Source organism: Centrocercus urophasianus, unplaced genomic scaffold (assembly GCF_019232065.1).
Source record: "Centrocercus urophasianus isolate 14NV4802_14NV808 unplaced genomic scaffold, USGS_Curo_1.0 seq_10, whole genome shotgun sequence".
In the NCBI taxonomy this organism is placed as follows: Eukaryota; Metazoa; Chordata; class Aves; order Galliformes; family Phasianidae; genus Centrocercus; species Centrocercus urophasianus.
The window spans coordinates 71,909,528-71,935,482 of record NW_024884142.1 but is presented as its reverse complement, the minus strand read 5'-3'; the positions used below and the strand labels follow the sequence as shown (position 1 = coordinate 71,935,482).

The following is a 25,955-nucleotide window of genomic DNA, read 5'->3' as shown; positions in this document are numbered from 1 at the left end:
GAGGAATTAAAAAACAGATTTGGAAATGTAATCTTATGATTAATAAAATTGGGACAGGAACATAATAACAGTATTTTTTTTTGCTAGCTAACGCCAGTTCTTCACAAGTGAGCCTTCATTTTCTTTCATATGTGTGAAAATTGAATGCTTCAGGTACCATGTGTGCTGCCCGTGTTGAAATGTGTTTTGTAGCATTCTGTACCCACACAGAAGGTAAGTATCTCTTTGTCACCCGATGTGCTTGAGTTCTGTAGTTCTCAGTGCTACAGAAAGAAGTAGATGGACTGGGAGTTGGGAGATCACTCAGACAGTGATCTGAAGAGGGTCTTCCTGAACACAAAGGTGGGTGCGTGTGTTAAGTGGCCATAAAACTTAGAGTCTATCACATTCGATGTCAGGGTTAGTAGATGGTGTATCAAGAATACCAAAATACTCTTCCCTGTTTGCTGGAGGTGGGGTGTTGGTTGGACTTCCCACACCAGAATCGGGGCTCGGTACAGGATGCATTTCTGCTGCGTATTTGTCTTCTTTCTGAGAAGGTTCTTGTTTTTGCTTGAGGTTTTTGAAACGTTTGAGCTTCACAGGGTCCTTGACTTCCTTGGCACAATGGAATAAGATAAAAATGTCCCTCCGAAACTTAGAGCTCATTCCAAAGTAGATTATAGGATTGTAGAAACTGGCAGACTTAGCAAACAGACTGGCAAGGATGCTGGTAAGATTGGGCACAGGGTGACCATATGCAGACCATATAGAGATGACAGCATATGGTGACCATGCAATAATGAAGGCTGTGCAAATAACAATAGAGACCTGAAAGACAGAAGGAAAACAGTCTTAAATTTATTCTGGAAGACTACATCAGAGATGAAATACACTGGGGGAAAAATAGCTTAGAAACTGATCTGGAAGGAAACATTCAGGTTCTCCTGAAGATACGGCTTACAGGACTGCACAGAGACGCAAAAACTTTTCTTTGGTGCCAGCTGTGCCTAGAAGCTGTATATCTCACTTGGCATGAGGTGTGCATGAGCAGTGCCTCACCTAATGGAACAAAAACAGCTGCAGTTCCCTATAGGTTTTTTATGAATTTAGGAGATTTGGTGTAGATTTCAATCTAGGATAAGTAATTTGAAAGTTCCCCTGTAACTTGTGTGTATTCTCAGAAGTAACATCTCTTCTGAAAGAGAATATGCCAAACTAAACTTCTGTGTTTGTGGTGTATGGACTGTTCCAATTATATTTAAATTATTTTTCTCTTGTGATGTAGCAACATCACAATTGTTATGCAACCAAGGGAGTTCTAAACAATCCTTATGTTCACTCAGTTCAGACTCAGTAGTGATGATTACAAAGAAGTTTAATAGGGGCTATGAGTTTTGTTCACTTCTGTCCTAGTTGAGATCAATTTTTGGACAGACAGGTTTTGCTGAGATAAATCCCATGATATGAAGCCCAGACTTACCCTGGTGACATCGCGCTCCATTCTCCTCTGTCTATCTGTGGGATCACTGAGTCCTGTTAATGCATGGCTTAATTTGACAGTATTGATAATTGACACATACGAGAAGACCATGACTGTTACAGGTAGGAAGAAACAGCAGATAAAAATGGAGATAATGTAGGACTTGTAGATTGTAGAGAAGTTGGCCTTTGCCCAGTCTATCTCACATGTTCCATACATGCGATCTGGAAAACGAAGGTGAGTTGTTAAGCATTTTTAAAACATTTATCTGGCTTTGTATGATTAATTTATTACATTTAATGCTGTATTTTACATCCTTTAAGCACCTTTCTAATTTAACAAGCTGTGACAACCAATTTTTCAAGTACTGCTATATACCTTTACAAATTTTAATCCATATTATCGTTCTGTCTTATTTAGATTTCTAGTGTAAATCCATAACCTACAAACTGTTGTTTCAGGACATTTCACTAGAAAATGGGTATTAATTTAGTTTGTTAATACTACAGAGTATTACCTTTTATTATTTGAAATGCCTCTAAAAAGTAGCTTTCTAAGGTGAGCACTGTAGCAGCATAACAGGCACTTGTAAAGATACAATATGCTGCATGTAAGAAGTCACTACTTGCATAATAAAGTAAGAAATAAAAATATTCAGTGGTGGTTTTATTGTTTTTTTTAATAGAAGAAAAAAGGCATTGAAAATTTTATTGTGGTGGGAGAAATGAAAGCAAATAGAGATTATGGGAAAATGAAGCATATAAGTACTTAGCAAAATGTTTCATGTCTTTCTAAGTGGAAAGCAACTACAAAGGAGCTGCAGCTCTTAAAAACAATGTCAGGCAAATAGCAGGATCTGCAACTAGGGGCATTTACAAAAGGACAGTAGGTGATCAGATAGCTAAGGCGGCGGCAATGGGAATGAAGAGCAGTCTATGCTTAAATGCTTTTTATGAATAACAGTTGGCTTATCAAGTCTCTTTTGATGTGTTCATAAATGTGTCCTGACAGAAACCTTGAGTTTGACAGCATTAAGGATTGCCTATAGTTTGTGAATCGTGGATTTTTGTTGGTGGAGGGATGGCTGTTTTTCTTTCTTTTTTCCCCCTGACAACCATGGAAATAAAGTGAATAATTGAAGTATGAACAAAAATTAAAAAGTCAGGTATTAACAAGTCCTGAAAATGCAGTACAGGTGAAGCCTGCATGATTTAACAACAGCTTTCTCACTGACATCCAGTGATGATTCTGAATGGAAAAAAAAAAACTCTTAGTTCCTCATGGGTGATAGGAGGGAGTTTCAGATAGAATAAATTAAAGGAGCAAAAGATTAAAATCTCTTTTGAGTCTCATCAAAAAGAGCTCGATATTTTTAACACCAAAAGCTTTAGGCAGTGCTTTCTGGCTATGCTCAGTAATAGAAACTTTTTTTTGGTCTCCTTTGCCTTTTTTCATCAATAGATCCCAAGATATTATTCAAAAAGATAACCGAAACTTCTGACTTAATTCTTATTTTCTGGCTTGTGGAAACTTTTGACTGGAAAAAAAGAAAGCGTCTTCCAACTGGAATGAGAAGAAAATCCTGCAGATTTTTTTTATGTCAGAATTGAAAGCTCTGTTTCCCTTGCTCTGCAGGAGCACCAGCAAGTGGCATTTCCAAAAGTCAGTGGGGGCCTGGAGAACTCCGCAGCTGCTGTGCAGAAGTGACAGGTGGGAGGCAGAAAAGCACCTTATGCTGTGGTCTGGCTGTCACTGTCATGCTCTGCTGGACTCCTACCTAGGTAGGTATTCGTGGATCCCTCTATGGAAAATGTGTTGAGAGTCAGATAAACGAGGAATCTGAAGCACCCCTTATTCTCAACAGGGAGAAGCTCTCAAAGAAGCTGTCTTGAAGACTGTTGTCAGGGAGTTGAATCCAAATTACAAGCAGGATCCAAGGGGGCATTTGGAAATCCTTACATGGGGTCCATGGATCCAAGTTAGGGCCAAAAATTGATATAAGAAAACCTGCAGATAAAGAGCTAATCGGATTCTTGTACATACAAAATCTCATGTTGCTACAAGAGTGCAAAGCACTTGTTGCAAAGTGCAGAGCAAATGACACATCCGGACCACCCAAGTTCTAAGATATACCTAGAGTGCAAAAAACATTACATAAAATTAGAGCAGTTGTCCTGTCTCAAACAGAAGATTCACTGGGCCTAGTACTCCGCTAACAGTTTAGTTTGGGAAGGGGATCTCAAGGTTATTGGAAATGGGTGCTTTCTTACATACATCCTTCAGAAGTACAGAAATAACTCAAAGCTTATTTAATAAATATTTGCATGCTGCAGTGCTGGTTTTAGTCTTTTTCTAACACTTGCCCTGGCCCTAACCTTCTGCCTTGCCCTTGATCTTGGAGTCTCAGAGCCTTAGTTCCTAGCTATTGCTGCCATTATTTCTTCATGGGAAGAAATCTCCACCTATATGTCTTGAAATACAAGACGTAAGAGGTTGTCTTTCTACAACCTCTTTTCAGTCACACCAGAGATCTATGATTTTATATTTTAACCTGTTTTCTAATTATATCTTGTTTTCTCCCTATTGTGCTCATGTTTCATAGACCTATAAAACCCAGATCCACATTATTTTTTTTTTCCCTAGGAGGTAAGCACTGTTTTAAAAGCTAGGGGTGTTTTCATTTGCTTTTCCCCCAGATGAGGGTTTACTTAAGATGCGTTAGCTCTGAAATTATTGTATTGGTTTGTTTAGAGACTTAATCTGAGACAATTTCTCAACTATTTCCCATAATGAAATTTTCTAGTGTGCAAATAGATCTTAGCCATTGAATTACCTCAGTGTCAGCAAATTAATTTTTTTCTTTTTTTTTCCCTATGGCCTTATCTTGTACCCTCATCACTTCTTGGGCTGACTGACATCATTGTCTTCCTCTGCTGTGGTAGTTTTCATAATTTCATTAAACTGTTTAAACTTCGGGCTTGCTTTACTGTAGTTTCAAGTTTAACTTGCTGGAACTTGAATTATTTTCTAGCTTCCTAATCTTGACAGTTTTTGAAGGATGTGTTTTGATCATTTCCTTTATCTCACTGCTTAACCATGCCAAATATTTCTGGCCCCATTTTTTCCCCCAGAGATAATACACATTTGATCCAAGTATTTCCTGTGATATCTTCAAGAAATCTCTTTATAGCTGACACCAAAGCAGGCAACACTGCACATCCATCTTCCCTGATGAATTACTTTTCTCAGTTCTGCTGCTGATCAATCCGGTTTAATCACAAACAGGAAGAAAAAAGGGTAAGTATCTCAGTTCAGTTCAGTGGAGAAGTGGCAAATAAGTACAACTGAAAGATACCTGTTACCTGTATAACTACCCCAGCCAAGCAGTGGAGCTGCTGACCAGAAGGCGGCTGCTATCCAGATGAGGACCATAGCCACCGTCATACTGCTGTTGCTGATACAGTGAGCTGCAATGAGATGATTTAACCAGAAAATAATAATGAAGAAAACACAGCTATCTGAGAAAAAGTTAATATAAAGCTATTTATTTATAAGAAAAGCTTAAATTTGCAAATGCTTGTGTTTGAGTTCACTTGTGGAGCAGTGGGACTGTGTGGCTATTTATCAGAGGCAATGTTTGCTGACTGCTGCAGAAATACAACGTTCTTTGTTGGAGCTGTGTTTTGCAATTTGGTAAAAAGAAGGAAAGAAATATGTTTCATGCAGAAATGATTATGGTTAGTCTAAATTCATGGGATTTTGTTATTTATTTCAAAGTTCTCACTGTTAAAAAAGAGCAAAAAAAAATACTATCTGCTCAAACTTCATTAGCCACACGGTACAAATGATTCAGCCTGTTCCGCTGTTGCCATATGTGGTGATCGTTTCTTTGTCTTCCAATAAAATACTTATGCAGCCACCCATCTCTGTTCCTTAACATTTATGTAACATTATACTGAGTACTTGGTCAGATTTTCTCAACACCCAAAGATAAATTACTAGCAATGAATGTGTGATACAGCAGAGCAAAAGAGAAGTGTGCATTTTAAACATTGCATCCTATGAAGCTATGAATACAAAATGGAGGTGAAATGAACTTATCACTATAACCTGCAAGCAAACTTCCTGTAGAAGAAAAAAGATTCCATGAATAATCTCTTCACAGCTAATACTGCTCACGCTAATAGAAAGAAAAACTCATATATTGTATCCATAGTTTACCCAAGCTTTAAATGCAGATACTAATAGGTTCTCGCTTGGGGGTGGTACAAACCAGTCATAATAAGGGCGTGAAAATTGATAATGTCTTGTCTAAGGGTGGTGAAAGCTGGACCAGAGAAAATTTATAGAATATGGGTGTAGGTCACTCTGAAAGTAATACTTCCTATTTATTTCCATGGAAACTACAAGTACCTGACTACATTATATTACGGTTTCCAGTGCATCTAATTTGTATCTGGTAAATTCTGTAACTGAAAGGAGAACAGAGTTACAGCAAAATTCAATGAAAGCACAACTGGATCTGCCTTTATTCCTTACCTCTCTCAGGATGGCAGCCTTTTATATAGCGAGTCACGCTGATCACTGTGAGGGTGTTAATGCTAGCCAGGCCAAAGAGAAGTGTGAGGAAACCATCAACCTGAAAAACAAAGCAGTACAGAGTGTTCTCTTACTGCAGAGTGCCTAGAGGGAAAAGAACTGCAGGGATTGCTCCTGTCATTTTCATGTTAATGCTCTCAAAAGTTTATCCAGCAACCCAACCAGCATGGTAATACAAGATGGCAGGAGCAGTCATCTTCTATAGGATCAGTGAGCAAGTAAATGTTCAAAAATTAGAAGAGTGCTCTGTAATGTGCGTCAAATAAACATGCAAACACACCCTCACATGCATGATTCCATGAAATGACTTGCCAAGAGAAAAAGGCTGAAATGAATTAAAACCCCAAGTGTGCAAAAAGGCATTGGATGTCCACTGAGGTACAGCAAAAATGCAAACTGAACCCATGAACTTAAGGCCAAAGAGAGAAGAACACAGGAGATAGTGGGCTTGGCTGTGCTACAAGGGCTTTTCAAAATATGAAGTAAAATCATCCAAAGCTAAATCATCCAAATGGATTGAGTCTTAGATTACTGACCACATGCTATTTACCAAGTACTAGTTATAGGAACGGGGTTGCTGCTGACTGGTGAGGATGGATGTAGCCATCTGCTAAGGAACACAATCTGAACTAGGAAATGATCCAGGCAAAATGCTGAGGGTAGTGTTTTTTTGAAAGCTTGCAGTAATGTACCAAACCAGCCAGAGTAGAAGAGCTCTTGAAGGCACCAGTTGTACACCAAGGGAGATGGGAACAGGGAGCAAGTGTCACCAGGCTGACTTGGCATTCAAGCAGTAGAAATATCATAGGGGAGGCACATCATTATTCCAAAGGAACACGTTGTTTTTGTGTGAATGGCACAACTCCCATGGAATTTAATTTACCCTAGAGCTGAATCTGGAGCTTTAATCCAGGCTTGAAGCTGAGATCATGGCAGACTGTATAAATTAAATTGGGTTAAGGGTTAGGAAAGACTAGTTCACTATTTCTTTCACTGGTGTTTTTTCTCACCATCAAATCTTGCTACTGCACCAAGCCAAGTATTTCTATGCTCCAGATACAGTTGACTCATACTTGGTGTATAAATGCAAATGAGAAAATAAACTACTTGGGGTGCTTCAGCTATGTACTACTGTCTGCACTTGGCTGAATTTTGCCCACTCTGGGCTTAGTGGTTAGCAAAACACCTGGATACAAAAATGAGCTTTGCATTTCATTAGCCTTAGTAATGCAAGCAGCTGTCACCACTTCACCTGCTCTAACAACGCATCATAAAAAGCAAGAAAGTAAAGCATGGCCAAGGGCTACTGAAAAACCACACTGCATAAGCTTAACCAATCACATTAGTTTTTAGATTAAAAAGGAAGCAGTATTTCAGGGATGATTCAAAGAAGCACTTTTTGAAGTTGAACCTAAAGGACTATGAGATTTAATACAGTAGGAGAACATATGTAATGTGTACCCATTAGTATAGAAAGTATACTGAAACTGGATGTTTTTCTCCTGAAATACATCAGGGTATGTTTTGTCACCTGCAAATCTGACTACAGCTGTTCCATCCCCCATTCCCTCATGTCAGAGCAAAACAAGACAATTACATTCAGTCACCAGTTTCAATACCCCATAGGCACACTTACTTACCTAGGGAGCAAAGCGAGCTTAGAAACACCCTTTACCATTTAAGACAAACTCCTATCACCATAAGAAAGAACAAGCCAAAATGTTTTCTTTGAACTGGTGCTCTGCTAAAATACACTTTTCCTTAAATCACTGCAGTTCCTAGGACCGAGACATTGTCAGAACTATGTGAAATAATGTGAGAATTACACCAAGTTGATCCATCAGCTCTCTCTCCTTTTTACCCATTAAGAAATAGGAGTAAATTAGCAGTTTTAAAAGGTTTTCTCTCCGTGCTATACCCACCCTGCTCCTTTGGCTATGTGGATATTCACAGAACTGGCTTATTATGTTACCTAGAAGCCAAGACACAACTCAAGACCAATCTCACTAATATTCTTGTTATGCTATTTACAACCCACAGTAGAGAAAGATCATTCTGCACGCAAATTCATTTCTTAAACTTTCTTTCAGCGTAGGGGAACATAAGAATCCCCAGTGCACAATCAAAATCCCAGCTATGAGATTGGGTGTGCCCAAGTTTCACTGCCTTTAAGACTTATTTATGCATCTCTAGGTACTACATAAGGGTTGTTTTCCTTTACAGCAGACGGAGTAAAATACAGCTTGTTATTGTATTAATCAAGGTTTGATGGCACAGAAGCAGTTTGCCCAAGTAGCTATTACGTTTCAATTTGGGCTGAAACAGTGATCTCGTTAGCCAGACCAGGTGCATCTCTCCCTCTTCTGGCCAAAGGGGGGAATCTACTGCCATTTCACTGGTGTGTCAGCTTTCCTTCAGAGCCACAGACCTCCCTTCTATTTGAGATAGTTAATGTGTAAAGAGGAAATTAGTCATTTTTTAAAAGGGATTATTTTTACACTCTATATGTTTAGATTAATCAAATGACATCTCTCAAAATAATTTCATAAATATAAATCAGATTGTTCAGAGATAGTAATCCAGATAGATATTCAAAATAAACCTCTTTCAGCATCAGAAGTCAAAAAAAGCACCGAATAAATCTCTAGAAAATACATCTTGAAAAAAGTAGGGAATTCATAACAGAGAACGTTTTAAAGTTTAAAACAATTCTTAGAGAGTCTGCAGTAAATGAGAAAATACCATCTCATGACTAGTGACAACATAATTCTTCCATCCTCCAGTACATCAATCATATGTCAGCAGGACTATTTTTTTTCTTAACATAATCTCTGTCAAATGGAAGAACAGCCAAGGTTCATGATAAAAATCACTCTACACAGTAGAGAGTAAAACTTAAAACTCCCAGTGCTCAAATTAATTCTTTGAGATCTAGTCAAATACAAGAAGCAAAAGCAAGTTATAATCCACCACAATTTCCATGAAGTCTTCTGTTCACATCACACTACTCTGCTATGGTTGCATTCTGCCTTTCAAAACGTCTCAGCAGGATTGAAGGGTAGCTCTATTTAGAGGTGATTACATTAATCCAATCCATTACATGTCTCTGACACAACAGGTAATTTTCTGATAGGCGATGAGAACTAATATGTAACAGGATTAGATAGTTTAAGCCATTAAGTGAGAACATCAGATGCTCAGTATTCTGCATTCACCAACTGATTAAATCTTTCTATTGGTGGCACATATTTTAAAGATATAGGAAAAGCATGAATGCATTAGTTAGACTACACAGTTACAGATACGTAGTTTCATTGTTTATCCACTTACCATAAATATACAGTTGATGCTAGCTATTATGATACACAGATTATATTTTGGCTTTAGTAATATTAAATAATTCAAAATACTTGTTTTCTTGTAGTCATTTTAGGTTTATATAGTGGTTTAGTGAGATTCTATTTATACTTACTTTCGGGTGACTTTCAGTTATTAGGGTTGCAGCTCTTTCTGGTCATAATTTATACTCACAGCAGTAGTACATGCCCATAAAAACATACATGGTTCTGAACTGCACCAAGCACACAGAATTTAATAAGTTTCTTTCAGAATTTCCTTCCTCACCAGATGCAAGAATCACATCTGCACATGCTTGTGAGCAGCTTCCTGGCTCTGGGTTAATGCTGTGGAGGAAGAAACAAAGCACGTAGCTCATGCCACCCAGATCCAAATCCAGTGGAAAGATTCCCATCTTCAAATTAAATGCTGCATTAGCATTGTCCTTCTGTGAACTACTGTACAGGGAAGTTTAGCACTAGATAACAAACTACTCCAACACCGTCCCACGCAATGCTGCACAAAACTTGTTCCAATGGGCCTGAGCCCAAACTCCTCTCCACTTTGGTGGCATGAAGTCAGAGGCTGCTTGCTTATTGTTAGCTGTACCATTATTATAAACGCGTAGATCCAAACATATAGAAGAAAACAGCCTCAGGAGTCACCTTTGTCATCTTCATATTTCCATGGAAGCAAGGCTTGGCTTTATGGCCTATGATAATGCTGCCCTAATAACTGTGATCATTTAATATCAGATTAAGTCACATTTTAAAAATATTAACTTCGCCTTTTCAAAAGGTCATGGTTAACATTTCTGTAGGTTTACATGCTTCTCAAAGGAGGAGGTCCTGCAGACCATTCACAGGCTCTGCTAGCACAGCCCAGAAATTACAAGTGACCCTCCAAGTTCTCCAATGGACAATTGCCTGTGCTGCTTCCCAGCAAGAAGGAATCTGCTTGCCTAGCTTTCACCAGGTTAATACAAGGTCACCTCTGACTGTTGGCTGAATGCCTACCAGTGAAGCTATTCTTATGCTCATAAAGCTCCTAGGCACAATGCACAGCAGGCTAATAGTGGTGCCAGCTCAACTGGAATTGGCAGAGACAAGAATTTGCTATGTCCCTGTATAACAATCAGGTCAACGCAATGGAAAGGTGATACAAGAGGTGTAACAACAGAGAGATTAAGTGTTGCAAGGAAAAGAAAAAGGACTCACCCGTCTCTGAGGATCTAGACTCACTGGGAAAACTCCACAAAAGAGAGATCTCCAACCAGAGATCCATTCCCACTGGCAGTCAGCCCTTAAATGAGACCTAAGAGAGGTGCAGCCAGGCTCCACCCCTTCTGGTCACACAACTGAATTGCCTTCACCTGTGCTTGCAGGACTGACCCAGTCCTTTCCCCAGGTGCTCAATCAGTGGCTCAGGCCCTGACTCAATGATTCCCATACACCCTGACAGTAGGAAAAAAAATAGTAATGACAGTTTGGAGATCTCCTCTTACATAGCTACTCTTCGATCCTGTTTCAAGGTCCTGTGAAAGGAGAGGCTGGTGCAGGAACAGGAATTCAGGCGTTGGGAATTCCCAGCTCTGTATGCTCAATGTCAGACAGTGAGCGCCCTTACCAGGCAGTGCAGTGCTTGGATGACACAGGAGGGGCTGTGCCTGTCTTGTTAAACACCAAAACTGATAGTCTGAGCAGCCACCATTTTTCAAGCACCAAATATATTTCTTCCTTAATTTGTTGCAACTGGCTGCAGAAATAATCATTTACAGCAAAAACAAGGAAGATTTCATAACTAATGAAAACTGGCATAACTTCCCTGCCTTCACATTAGTTACACTGAAATGATCTTCTATGTTGCTAATGATTCTGTTTGTGCAAAGGAAATTTGTTCTCCTCTTCCCTATAGATGAAGTATTTTTCTCATTAGAATTTAGCTCACAGATGTCTGCACAATTTGCTTTTACCTCTTTGACCGCAATGTACATACTACTCTTCAGATGACATCACAGCAGACCAGAAATAAATAAGTAGGGAACACTAATATGTCTGCATTTTTTTCTCCATATCCAAATCTCAGTAATGCAAGGAAAGGCTCAGAGAATGAGGTAACAGTCCAGTACTCACAATATTTTAAATACAAAAGTTGTGCGGAAGAACAAAATTGGGTGCAGAAGAGGCATCATGTGACACAGTACAGGCAAAATGAAAGACATCACTTTTTGAATTTGCTACATAGTTCAGTCTCCACATCCCACCTTTCACAGTGGACCAGTGTGTTAGGGTGAGCTGAATACAGAGCTAAAGTTACACAGCTTTTCTTCAGCACCTTTAACATCTATTTTATCTCTTAATGCTCTTAGTGCCAGTTCCATGATTTGACTGCAGGTTATTTTCATCTTACTGAGATGTCAGGAATGATAAGATATATATATAAATAAAACTGCAGAAATATCACACCACAGCACTGCACTAGGTTATTCAATAGCTATTTTTTCCACTCAGTTTTTACATTTGGTTTAATTTCTTCTACGTCTTATAGGCGGATAGCTGAGCACTTACAAACTAAATAGACATTAGGACGTGTTCCTGTACCATTATGATTTGAGAGAAACATTCAGGTTTCTTCTGTCCCAGCTTCAGTCCTAGAGCTACACTTTTGGGTATTGGGATAGAGATTTTTATACTAAGCAGGGTTGAGCTACCTCAGTCTTTGGATGGGAATCCTCTGTCCAAGCCATCCAGCTACAGAGAGCCATGCTGAGGATGGATGTACTCCTGCAGCGTGCATTCTGGCCCCACCGTGCATGAGCAGCAGTGAACTCAAGATGTGCCTGTGAAGACATTTCCCTAATATTTTCTTCTCCCATCTACCAGGAGCTGAAAGAAAGTCTGTGACCTTTTACTTTGATCCTCTCCATTTGCAATTGCCTTTCCTACCTGGTTGCACTGATGCTGAGGTACTACTGCTGGTCAGTCATCCCACGCAAAATGTAGAGGAATACCACACCACACACACACTAATACATAAACACTGACTCAACTTTTACAGACACACAAAAATCACAGATTGAATCAGCAGAGTCACCAGTCCAGCTAAGTCAAAAGACTGGTTGGTTATACTGGTTATATTAAATGGACAGAAATCTATGTCCTTCAAGTGCACTCCATAAAAGAACATAAACGTCTTTAGGGTTTATGATTTGTGGGACCATTTATAGAACTTACTGTTGAAAAGGTATTGATCTTTTGTTTTACAATTAAAGTACAGATTAATGCATGTTCTGAGGAAGCAAATTCTATCAGTAAGATATAATTTATTCAAGATTAAAAGACCTTTGCCTCAAAACTTCTGAAAAGAGCCTATATATTTTCATGTTGTTAATTTCAGAATTTCCTACTGTTTCAATTTTTCTTTCAGAGTTTAAGATCCTCATCTTTAACGTTTACAAAAGATGAACACTATTCCTTCCTGAAAATGTCTGATTAGACCTCTGGGTGTTCAATCGCACCAAAAGTACTGGATGTGTTAAGTGTCAGCTGGAAGCAGTGACTGGAAGCTGAATGGGATGCTTCATGGTCCCTGGAACAAGCAAATACCAAGGCTATAGAAGAGAAACTGTAGCAGGAGAAGGACATCATGTGTGAGTGGTCAGGACAACCACTCTGAAGAGGAGATGTCCTTGCCCAAGAGCAGCACTGTTAATAATGCAGGGCTACCAAACATCCAGATTTTCTTAGAGGTCCATGTTTGTCTGAGATTTCATCTGGAGACTTCACCAGCTACAGCATCTCAACTCAAAAAACTTTGTTAAGGTGTAAGAAATCCTAGACATTTCTGCTTGTCCTGCACTCCTCAATGCAAATGCACTAAGTCTAGGAAACATTGGACTTTGGGCCAGACAGCTTCCTTTCAGGATGCGCATATGATGCAGGGCTGGTGCTGTCAGGCAAACAGTGCAGAAGTGGACTAAGTTAAACAATGCATACATGCCACGTGGGGCCTGCTGCAGCTCACTAGGGTTGCTAGATTATTTCCAAGATGTGCCTCACAAAAATAGGGAAGCACTGCATACAGCGTCAAAACATAAAGCAGTGCAGGATTCAGAACAAGTCTCCTCACTGCTACAAAGCCAACCAAACCACACAGCAAGGCAGTCACACCCACTTTCAATTTTAGAACATTCCCCCTTGTCCCATCAGTATTTACCTCTGTGAAAAATGTGTCTCCCTCCTATTTATAAGCTCCCTTCAAGTACTGGAAGGCCACAGTGAGGTCTCCCAGAAGCCTTCTCTACTCCAGCCCTGAACGAACCCTGGGCTTCTTTGTGCACACTTAAGATATATCTTACGCGTAGGAAAAGATACTCAAGGTCTCCACTAACAGTCAAAAATAAGTATTAAAAAAATTAATAAACCTATGATGACAAAGCAAGCACATGTAAGAACAGTCATTCTTCTTGACCCTTATACAATTCTTACGTATTTATAAAATTAACATCAAAATAACTATATTGTATTCTCATACGAAAGAAAAAAAAAAGACAAAGTCAATTAGTGGAAGCAAGTTTGAATAGAAGTATAAGGATTATGAAACATTTCTAACTCTAGGGCACCCCACAGCCTATTTTCGGCTTCTGGGGATAAGAAAGGTTATAACACTTCCCCCTCTATACTAAGGCTTCCTAAAGTCTGCAACTTTTATATTCACCAAAAGATCAGCAGATACGAGAAAAGGTTTCTGCTGGTGGGTTAGTATGGTTTAGAAGAAACTGGTGTTTTCAATAGAGAGTTAACATTCCTTTACTTCCTACGTGTAAATGATGCAATATTATTTACAGGTTTCATAGCAACTTCTAATTCAGCAGAACATATGAACAAAAAACATATAGAAAGGACAAAAATATATCTTGAGGTAACTTCTAATTATAAACATGGTTGATAGGGGAACAGATGTCTGTTGGTCATTGGCTTATATTCACTGACCTGAATTTACTAGATGAACTGTACCAATGATTTGCCAAGAGGCAAACAATGAATGTGTCAGAGACTCTCCTTCCTCTGTCCTGATCAGGACTAAAACACAGGGTTACAGCAAAGAAGGGATAAAAAAACCTATGAGAGAAAAAAACCATGTCTGTACAGAGCATATAGCTGAGCAGTGTTTGGGTACAGACCTGCCATGCAGCCTCATTCTTGGAAGCAGAGCTCTTTCAAGCCTCCAGAAAGAAAAATAATGCTTGGTATGAGGGAGAGTAGTAGTGGTTCTGTACAGAGGGGAGATTCTGTACAGAGATGTGTATACAGGAGCAATATACCTTGCCCATTCAGCAAGAATGAAACAAGACAGCCATTTTATCATAAGATAGATCTTTAGTTACACTTTTCACAGACTAGACTGTTGGAGAAGAAGAGGTATCTATCTGCCTTCTCCCCACTCCCTCTATCCGAGACAGCCAAGAATTGTGAACTCCACAGTTTGAAAAACGTCACCTGAAGGTACTGAAGAGGGCCCAAGGCAGAGGAAAGGAAAACAGCTTTGCGGATTAAGTGAGGTGAGCTCGTGAATTTTCTTCATAAACAGAAATGACAAGCTAGCTTGGAAAAGTAAAGTTTTGCTAAGCATACCTGACAGCAGAGGCTGACTGACCAAACAGGAGCAAATGTTCAGTGAAATGGACAGCAACAGAAAGCCAAAGTGGGGCTGTCCTCAGGTCCTAGAAACATCAACCAAGGTGGGGAAGGGAACACATGGGTCGTGCTAACAGCATGTTGGTCACGCTGTGATCCCAGCTACTGGCCTAGGAGTTTGAGTGAGATGAGGCAGCCAAGAGATACACATTCGTGATGGAAGGATGGGCTTCAGCTGCCTGGCACCAAGGTCCTTATTTCCCCATGTTCCAGATGTGAGACCCGTTCTGGTCTGGCTTTGAATGCACCAGATTTTATAAATAGAAAAAATAATGCAATAAACCCCCACTCCTGTTCAACGCTGAACATTTTAAGAATGAGCTCTGTGCTGGCTGGCGGTGCATGCACAGAAACATACAATTTAAAAAAAAAAAAATCTGAATCTTCTTGTTATTTCTGTACTGTACTCTTCCTAAATACCTAAAGGTATCTACAGTACTTTCAGAAAGTAAAAAACATCTGAACAAATACTTTTTCAAGACAAACCCTACTTGTTGCTGAACATATCCTGATCACTCAGCAAGTCACAACCAGTTTCAGCTATTCATGAGGAGTAAAAAAATACTTTTCCAAGTTGCCATGAATTTTTAATTAACAATTAATGTGATATCATTTCTTATTTGAAATGTTAAGTTTAAACTTTGATAATCCTCTGTAGATTCTGAAAGAAGCAACTGTAACATTTTGCAAACCAGATTGTTTAGGAAAGTTGTTAATGTGCTGTCAAGAGTACTCCCTTGCAAATCAATGGATGTGGACACAGTGCTGATTCCTGTGTACTGTGTTTTACATACCAGCACCCCCTCCCAAAACAGCTACTGCACAGACCGTGCTCTAAACTACACAAAATACATCAGGGACTTGTCAGCCTCTGGAAGAGCTTGGGCTGGGGAAAAGCAGAAGGGTCGTTTAAAATTACTTCTTTCAACCATCTGGGTTGCAGATCTTCTGTTATGCCACAGATCTCTGTTCAGAATTTCAGCTTATATGGCTTACCCTGTCTTACATAGGAAGCCTGCTGCAAAGCTGGAACTGGACCCAGAGGCCCAGACTTCACACTTAATTCCCTAACTGTAGCAACAACCTTCTTTGAAACAAATGACAAAATGAGAATCTCTTTAAGTTTCTGTGTGGGTTTTTTCAATTTGTATGCATGCCTTTGTTTGTCTGATGAATTGAAATCCTCCCATTAATCAAGAAAATTAAAAGGTTTCCTGGAAGTTTATCCTCAGCAGACTTTGAATTGAAATTGTAGGTTTTCTGATTAGAGAAATAATGAGTTTTGCTGAGGAAATAATGAGCTTCGTTTTAATAAAATCTTTTCTGCAAAATTGATTTAGACATATATTTAATTTCTCACTCAAAATGTTTTTTTCAGTGAAGCTATGGCTCTTAGGTTAACCAGAGCGTTTCTGCAGGAAGTCTCACTCCCAGAGTAAGGAAACACAAGCTGTAGAAGTATTCTCAGCTGCAGTGCACAATAGTTCAAGCTCCTCTTTAAATAAAAAACAATAAATACCTAAGATAAGAAAACAGGATTATTTCACTCTCTCTTTTCCTTCATCGTGATCTTCTTTATACCTTGCCTGAGGCTATCTTGTCAGTTTCAGCTTTTTGATTCCCCCGTGAAACAGGCACTCACACTAAATATAATCTTTCTCATAGATATTTCCAACAGCTTCAGGGAGCCAGGCTTGCACTTATTTATCTACGAGACATGTTTATATTCTGTCTAAGTAGGCGTGAATATTTCAGAATTTGCTTTAATAGGATTTTCTGAGTTTCCTGCTTCCAAGATTAGGGATGATTGTGCCGTAGAGAGAAGGCACTTATCCTACCACAGACCCCAAGCCCACAAAGACTTCAGGCACAAGAATGCAACCAATTTGGTACAAGTAGCTGCATGCTGTGATTTATGGGTGTACTCAAGTCCTGCATGGATGCTCTGAACGCTTTGTTAAGCAGGAACATAACAGCTAACTTAAAGCTGCATAAACTGCCAACAACCAGGCTTGACCACAAGGAACTGAAGAGAACCAGAGCCTACGCCTTCACTTTCCAATATGGGAGGGAGGTATGATGTGAAGTCAAAAAGCCAAGTAGGAGGAACTACTGCAAATAGACAGAGCTAGTCTCTTCAATTTCTCATGTAGAGGAGAAGAAAGGCTTGTTACCTACAGAGAGCTAAGTATCCTCTAGTGAGTGTAGGAGAAGGAAGGAAAGGGAGAAGGAACAGAAAGGTCTGCCTCCAGAAATACAAACTGCCAGTCAACTCACTATCTTGCTTTCTTTTAATTTAAAAGCCTAAAATAACCTTGTAAAATACAAAAAGTTCAAGTCCCCTAGTGAAACACTGCAAACGAAGATAAGAAAAAAAGGATATAAAGCACAGATAATAAGAGAGAAATAAATCCAAGATAAAAGGACATAAATAAGAAAAAAAGAATAGAAGTATTCTTTTCTCACTATAGAAAAACTTAACCAAAAACAAGAAAACAATAACAGTGCGGTTTCTAGTCACTAATAAACCTTCTCTACAGTATTTGGTGGATTGAAGTGATCAGTGTTGGTCTCCTCAAGTGTTCACAAGAACATGGAATAAAACAGCAAAAGAAGGACAGCTTTTGTACAATAACTGTGAAACTTGCATTATATAAGCCTTCTCTAAGATTTCTTGACCCGCTTCTACAAGGCAAATAATGAAGTACGAATACACATAATTCTCTTGTAAGGCAAAGGGCAGCATTTAACAATAGCATCAGCCAGCTGGTTGGGAATGTTGACCTTTGTGGTAGGAAAAAATTACTGAGAATTTGTCAAAACCCAATCAAACACAGATTTATGGATGTAACAAAAGAGAACACTGTCCTTTTGGAAAGCGAATCAGCATTTTTTTCTTGTTGCTTTTACACAGCACATACACAGAAGTAGTTACGCTTGTATTACTTAAGTATAATCCAGTTTTACCTGGCAAGTCCATATCGATGTGATAATGAATCCATCATCTCTGAAGACATTGAATATTTCAATGATCCCCCTTGAATAACCAAACACAGAGATACTGGCATCTGATATAGCCAAGTTAAATGTAAGGTAGTCAGTGGGCTGCAGAAGATGCCTCTGTTTATACAGGACAAAAATCACAACGCTGTTTCCAAACCAAGACATCCAACCTGAAAAACAAACAAACAAACAACACTTTGAAGTCAAATGCGAACAAGCATCAGTTCAAGCTGTAAATGTATGATTTCACTCCTAACTATCCTTTAGTTCAATTAGAAATGAATTGGAACACTTTATTTCAACCATTGGGAAACTTATGTGTGAAGCACTTTTAAGTGGCTAGATGTACTGCAAAAGCAAGAATAAGTGAATAACTGGCAATCAAATGGAATGAACAGAAAATGCTGCTGCTCTGTTTGTCAAAGAATCACCACTTTCAGCAGCTGCTATCTGAGAGCACTGGTACTGTATGCTGACGTAGCAAGATGCAAATACACATACTGAAGGAGAATGTAACTTGATGTGTCATTGCATAACAACTCTGGGTATTCCAAGAACATTCAGAACTCTTTTAAGAAGCATAATATGTCTGCATGATGGTAACACAGCGTTTCTCTGCTGGGCTCCATATGTCCAGGCCACCTGTGAGCGTCACAAGCTAAAAAATCAGAGAGCAAAGCACGAAGGCAGTGAGGTTACCTACATGGATCCCAGTGAGGTGGTCCTGAGTCTGCAGTGGCAGAGACAGACTTGGTACTGCACTGTGAACAGCTTTTCTGCAGACTCATTTCCTTCCTAATAACTTCTCTTTGCAGAATTGCCAAAAAACCACTTGCTTAGCAAACACGTCTGGTTCACTAAAGAGCTTTTGAATTGGGAAGAGCTGATGTGTCAGTATATGGCATTAACCAGAAGTAGACACTGATGCAATGATACTTCTGTGTGTATACACACACACACAGACACACACACTTATGTATAGATATATATAATTATAAGATCAACAACAGTAAATACATCTTATTCTGGCCACTAGGTGACAATGTTTCTTAATGGAGCCTCATTTCCAACAGCAGAATGCAGCTCAAGTTGGGAATTGTTTCTAACATTTTTCCGAGTCTTGGTATCATTAACCGGCATAGAAAGGCAAGGGAGGACAAACTGCTTTGGGAACACAATTTGCAGTGCAGCCATGATAGCTGTGCTGTTTGCGTGTGTCAGCTCCACATCGTCTAAGGTAAGATGGTTTTCAAAACGTTTTCAAGATGGGGATGGGGTTGGTTTTCAAGATGGGGAAATATTTTCCCTGTCAGTAGTAAGGCATGGCACTAAAATGGCAGACAAAAGTTCACCTCCTTCAAAAACAGTACAATTTTATCAATATGATGGAATTGACAGGAAGGCTGTCCTTGAAATTCCCCCTAGCCTGGAGGGCATGGAAGCTTTCATTTCAAGGATCTTAAGGAAGAGACTGAGCAAAAAGTGATGCAAAACAACAATACAGCTAAGGCAGATGTCAGAGACAAGATTGTGATCACTTCTGAAACTATGTTCAGACACTGATGGTGTAAAGACACAGCATTGGGCATTGCACTCTGGATGAGAGACAGAGTTTCCTCAGCTGCTCTACAGGCAGAAGGTGCCTCGGGGCAGGCTGCAGGCAAATCCAGATTCCAGAAAGAGAACTGTGAACGCTGAAGTGCTAGGAGGAGTGGTGTCACCAGATGGACTCTCAGTAACATGGGGGATGGAAGAGAGTAAGTTGAGAGAACCCACTCTGCCTTCTACAGGATACCAGCAATATTCTCTCACAAAAGGAGATGAAAAAATAAAATCAAAACACCAAAACCCAGGCCCAGAACTCAGGCAATCCTGGTGAGAAAGGGCAGGTTCTGGTGGAGACCTGTAAGTGGCTGAGAGAGAAATGGTAGGATGAAACTGAGCACTTCACCCCAAACAAAGTTTAGAGTGGAGCCAGTGCAATTCCTCCGTAAGATGTAATGCTGTCTTGATCTGGGCTCATCAATGAGGAATGATGGCAATTCTGAAGTGGCATACAACAAAATTACTGACACTCTTTAACACAGGACAGGACTGTGAGCTGCTGCCGTGAGATGAGCAATATCAGAGCAGAACAACTAAATGAGTGCTGACAGTCACTGAATATTGAACAGCTACGGGGTCACCTTTACTCCTCAGGACAGAACTGAGTAGAGCTTTTCTCAAGCCACACTAGTACAGTTGGTACTCACACTTGCAAACATTGGGACGTAGGAGGAACAGGACGGGAAGCAATATTAAAAAACAGTGTTTTGTCTTTATAGAATTCTGCAGTAATGTTTCTCCTGGAATAATACAGCCTGGGAGGTTTTAGTCCATGGATGTCAACAGTCTCCACACAAAGGGGTTGGTTCTGTTTCCCATGACTTGCAGAGCAGGAACAGCAGGGATGCTCAGCAAGTGATGGAAGTCAGGAACCAAAACTCTATGAGCAAAACCCCGTGTCAACTCACTGTCTGCCAGCCAGTGCAAAAAGTGCACGCAGAAAGCTGACTGAAAGATTGGCTGAGGAAACCAAAAACTTCTCTCTTGAAAGAAACAGAAAACAGCAACATGTTTAGCTGGGAAAAACGCTAAGGGAGAATGCGGGAAAAAAAAAGATTCCTGCTTGAATTCCATCCAAGCCTGAGCATGCAGCCATACCCTCTATTCCCTCTAAGTGCATGAGGACTGTGAACAACACTGTCTGTGTTGCATTTATGCTTTTGCATAGTTAAGTTTGGTAGAAGGGAAGCTGTACTGTATAACTACCTGTACACGACCATAAATGTCTGTCTGGAGGGGTCTGCTATAAAGTTTTCTAGTCTAAAACAGTGGGAAAATGTACAGTTTATAAAGCTGTCATTATCTACTTAACTGTGAAATGATTTTGCTCTGCTTTTAATCGTCACCACTAATTATACAGATACAATATTGTACCCAGGGCACATTGAGAATTTTGGCAGAAGAGTCATCATGTTTTAAACTTGACAAGGCATGGAGAGATTATTTGTTCAATAAATGTGATCATTTTGTGGATGAATGCTTTGTGAATGACTTGTTTCCTTTCCCACCTTTTCAGATTCAGTTGTCAAGTAACATTCCAAAATAACACTCATCCTGTCACCTGTCAAACAGTATTCTGTCACCATTCAGAAATATGTGCCATTTAAAGACAAGTCTGGGCCTTGTGGTTTGTTCCAGTTTTCAGATCAGGTTGGTAATGCCCTCAGCATGCCTTTGTGATAAGAGTACTCACAGAAAGTCAGAATTTGCTCTCTATCAAATATTCTGTCATACTCACTTGACATTTCCTGTTATGTCAATCATTCATTCTAACAACCCCAGTTAATTGTGAAACTAGGGAAAATGAGCACAGAACAAGTTGTATATAAAAGTAGAAAATAACAATTAGTTTTAGAATTCTAATTAATATTTAAGGAAAAAAAAACACCCTTTCCTTATTTTTCCTCCAGGTATGGGAACGAATGACAGAAAGTACAACAGAAGGATCCACAGCAGTCAAGAACCAATACCACAAGACCTACAGAGGTTGATTAATTTATGACATCAGCACTGCTGTCTGACAGAAATGTGTAGAGGATATGAAGCTGGTTACAAAGGACCATAAACTTCAGGAAGTAAAGTAGATGAAATTCAAACTGTTTACAAAATTTAGAATATTTTGGAATTAAATTTCTTTTAGTTGTAACTCATATTTGTCCATTTTCAAAGCCAGGTCATGCCTGGACAAGTGTTTTGGGACTACGATGTATAAAGCATAAATTGTAATGTAACGTAAAAAAACGGTTTTTTTTGCTTTTTTTTAAAATTTTTTTAATTTTACCTAGCTACTGACAGTAGAACTGTGGACTCTGTCTCCATTAATAGAAAAAAAAAAAAAAAAAAATAAAAAGGAATGAAATGTGTATGCAAACAACTCTTGAAAGGCAGGGAAGAGACAATACACTGAATTCCAACATCATAAGCTGGGACAAGTTTTACTGTAAGTACTAACGTTACTGCCAAAATTTGTTATTTGTTTGTGTACATTTCAAATGTCTAATCCTGGAAAACAAACTTTTAGCAGGATTACAAAGGAAATTTCCCCTCAGTATTTTTCTGCTATGGATTATTTGCTCTGTCCCTCTTCAAAGATTTTTCTTGGCAGCAATGCTACAGAGTCCTTTGGAAGACTCTGTGGTGGCTCTTACAGCACACGCAATTGGAAACTTATAAGCTTTTCTTACTGGCCTTGAGATCCCATTTACAGAGTCTTTAATTACGGAGTTATTTATATTTCATACAGAGTTATTGCATGTCCTTAAGCCAACTTCTGTAGGGAAGATGAAGAGTTGGTTATAAAATGATTGTGTGATAATAAGCATTTCTGAACAGTAGCTTACACCCTACAAATATTTTTCCAAACAAATCAGTGTAGAAGTAGCAAGCTAGCTTCAATAAAATTTCTGTATGTTATTGTATAGGATTTTTTTTTTTTTTTTTAACTCAAAGAGGTGAGGAGTAAAAATATACTGCAAATGGATCTGAGCACGCATGATACATGCATGGAAGTTAATAATGCATTTCCTCTGTGATCAGCCTCAGAACAAAGTTTGTGTTCATGAGAGGTTTGGTGTAGCCTGAAGGAGCTCTAGCAGCCATGGCATTGCTAGTGAAAGCTGAAAAGAACTATCAGCAACAGAAGATGACTGGATAGCATACAGAAGTAATAAGGGGACTTCAAAGAGTGAAGTAATAAGGTATTAATGAAATTTAACTGTGCAGTGTAAAAGTTCAGGCACTTAGGTACTTTAAAATGTATTTGCTACAAGATGTGAGGTCAGCATCAGGGGCAGCAGAGGAAAACACCTCTGTTGGTCAATTGATGGAAGAAATGTCTGTTGGTCAATTGATGGAAGAAATGTGCACTACCAGTGTGATGCACAGGCAGCACCAGCAGGGGTTAGCAGAGCTAGAGGTGCTAACATTAATGAATGGTGATAGTGAGACCTGGTTTGAGTCCTAGTGCGTGATCAAAGAGTGAATCCAGATTAGAACAGCAAAAAGCTTCTAGGGTGATGGACTAGGATGACAGAGGAAACACACTGCAATAGGAGATAAAGAGAACTATCTTGATGAACAGGAATACAAGTTTGACTGTGAGATAACCTGTATAGGAATATAGAGTGGCTGTAGGCGATAACTGCAGGCAACAAAAGTAATTTATTTGAAAGGAGGGACAAAAAGGATAAAGTTGATGTGGTCACTTTAGCTAATGATTTAAGAAAAGGTTCCTGTGCAGCAGAGGAACCAAGTCAGGAGCAAACTGTCAATTGAAAGAGTGATAGCAACAACAACAAAACGCCTTAGCCAGTTATATGAGGAGGCATGATAGCTTTGTAAATGGATTATATGTTGTCACAGCAGGGGAATGACCTTACTGACCCACCATGTTCTTTCTAGTCTTAAATTCAGCTGATTAATTCATTAACTAATGGTGCAGCCATTTGTGAGGGGTTGCATGCATGTGAACAGATTGGGGATAAATTGGGACAACTCTGCTTTACCTTACAAACTGTTCCAATTGAGCTTATAATTAAGATAGAAGTCTTTTTTTTTTTTTTTTTTTTAAAGGACCTCTAGTTTATTCCAAATACTACTTCCCTCCACCCCTGCTTCCTACCAATAAAAAAACAAGGTCTCATATAAACATATTAAAATACTTAACATTTTACATTGTAACATCCACAGATCTTTTTCAAGCATTAGCTGAAGGTAATAAGCTTCTTGCAACGTGTGATAAGCTTAGAAAAGCAAAAAAAAAATCTACTTATGTCAGTCATTCAAGAAGAAACATTTTTGAAAGTGCAGTTTAGAACAACTGATGTCATAAATTATTATTTTTGTATTTTCCCGTGAGGATGTATAATTGGAAATTGATTACCTATCAAACCTGCATTCTTTAATGTTTTCTAATATTTGCTTATATCCTGCATTGAGTCTGTCCCAAGTAGACAGCATTTAAACAGAATGCAAAGTTGTGCTGGGATCAAAGTGAGTTCATACTGGGTTCCATTTTCAAATCCTTACTATACCCATACAGTGTTGTCATGCAGGAGAACCAAAATGGTGCTGAAACTGCTAACAGGGGGCAATGACCTGTATTCCTTAGACCTGCCAGAGATCCTGTTTGAGGGACTAATTATTATGGGCATCAAACACTTAAAGTAAAAACAGTAGAAATATTTTAAAAATTCAAAAACCTGTAGGGCTCTATTTTCTGCCTCTGCAAGAAGCACTTTAGATTGCCAACTGACTGGCACCAGTCAAAATTCTGGAAATCAAAGGACATTAACTCAGTGTCTTCTCATGTCTTAGTAGCAAAGAAGCATTACGTACATCTGAGAGAGTACTTTCCCTTTTTGAAAATCTTCCTACTTGTTAAATTCAGAAAACAGTAGTAAAGTCTACAAGCTTGTTTTTTTTCTTCTTGAAAATTCTGCATTGGTTATTAATGTGTTAGCAAAATAAGGCCGTACCTCTTTGATCTTATAATAATGGAAGAAAAATGCTGCACTTCATAACATTCTGTTCTGTTACAGATGAAGGACAAATGACTCACTTCAAGCTTTATACCAAACTCTACCAAGAGTTTAATTTCACTAGCAAAGCCAAGACAGAGTACATACCTAAAGCCAGTAGGTAGAAGCCTATAATGGTCTCTCCTTGTTCTGTGATGGCAGCTTCCCTGCTCAGAAAACTGATGTTGTTGTTCCTCCAGGGTGCCTGTGGAGACAACTGGAGAGACATTTTCAGCAAAGCTTATGACCCAGAGCTTGCCTTTTCCCTGGTATGTCCCAAATGCCAGGAAAAATAGAATAAATCCAGCCTTTTCTTCTGTTTCTGCTCAGACTATTCAGCGAAGTTCTTCAACGAGACTAATAACCTAAAGAAGGAAATTGCAAGGGACAGGAGCTTTGTAGCCTTCCAACCTGTTCTTATTCACTAATCCTATCTCTTAGTACAGGCTGTGAAGCCTGTGACCAGTGAGGGCAGCAGATTTCCTCACATCCTTATTACTGCTGCTTACAGAAATCTTGAATGAAGAGTGTGTGTCTGACAAAAGACGACCACACAACCTACAGGTTTACATACACACCAACAAGTGTGGTGCATATCGATATATCAGTGAAATGCCATTACTTTTGCCTTTTTGTCTTCACTGAATTCCCTTAGAATTTAGTTCTAAGAATTAAGTAAGATGTAAGAATGAAAGAAATGATATTTGGAGGAAAAATATCCCACAGAGGTTTAAAAAAAAAAAAAAAAGTGACCTCTACTGGAAAACGGCTTAAGAACCACATATCTTCTTTTTACATTATTAAGAAGCTGCCAATTTTGAGCATTCCAAGTACAGTTGGATTTTTCCCCCACTGTTGAAAAATGAGGTGTTGTCTTCTTGACATGTTGCATGTGCTTTAAGTAAGTCAGCTCAGAGTACATTTAGTCTTTAATCACAGAATGATTTGGGTTGGAAGAGAACTCAAAGCCCACCCAGTCCCAGTCCTCTGCTGTGGGCAGGGCTGTCACCCAGCAGCTCAGGCTGCCCAGGGCTGCATTCAAACCAGCCTTGAATGCCTCCAGGGATGGGGCATCCACAGCTTCTATGGTCAGTCTGTTCTATTTTGCACTTTTCTTTATAATTCCTATAAAATAAAATAATCATCCATATCCAACAAGACAGCACATAGCCTGGAAAACAATAATCTTGTCATGATGATTCATGGCTATGGACTTTGTTGATTATAGTAAGAAAA

General features: G+C 39.1%; 1 protein-coding gene across 1 annotated transcript; it reads right to left on the bottom strand.

Moving 5' to 3' along the window:
• Nucleotides 1-372: 372 nt before the first annotated feature.
• Nucleotides 373-24,948, bottom strand: LOC122165918 (opsin-5-like). The gene is made up of 6 exons (XM_042829307.1): nt 24,828-24,948; nt 18,061-18,266; nt 6,002-6,101; nt 4,825-4,929; nt 1,463-1,686; nt 373-810 (listed from the first exon to the last, which is right to left on the bottom strand). Exons 1-6 carry the CDS (start codon nt 24,946-24,948, stop codon nt 373-375), a joined length of 1,194 nt encoding a protein of 397 aa, XP_042685241.1.
• Between the last annotated feature and the right edge of the window lie 1,007 nt (nt 24,949-25,955).

Coding starts and splice junctions, on each gene's coding strand:
- LOC122165918 (XM_042829307.1), bottom strand. CDS start 24,948: ATGTCTCTCCAGTTGTCTCCACAGGCACCCTGGAGGAACAACAACATC. Junction 18,267..24,827: donor CTTCTACCTACTGGCTTTAG/GTATGTACTCTG, acceptor TTTGTTTTTCAG/GTTGGATGTCTTGGTTTGGA. Junction 811..1,462: donor TGGAGCGCGATGTCACCAGG/GTAAGTCTGGGC, acceptor TCTGTCTTTCAG/GTCTCTATTGTTATTTGCAC.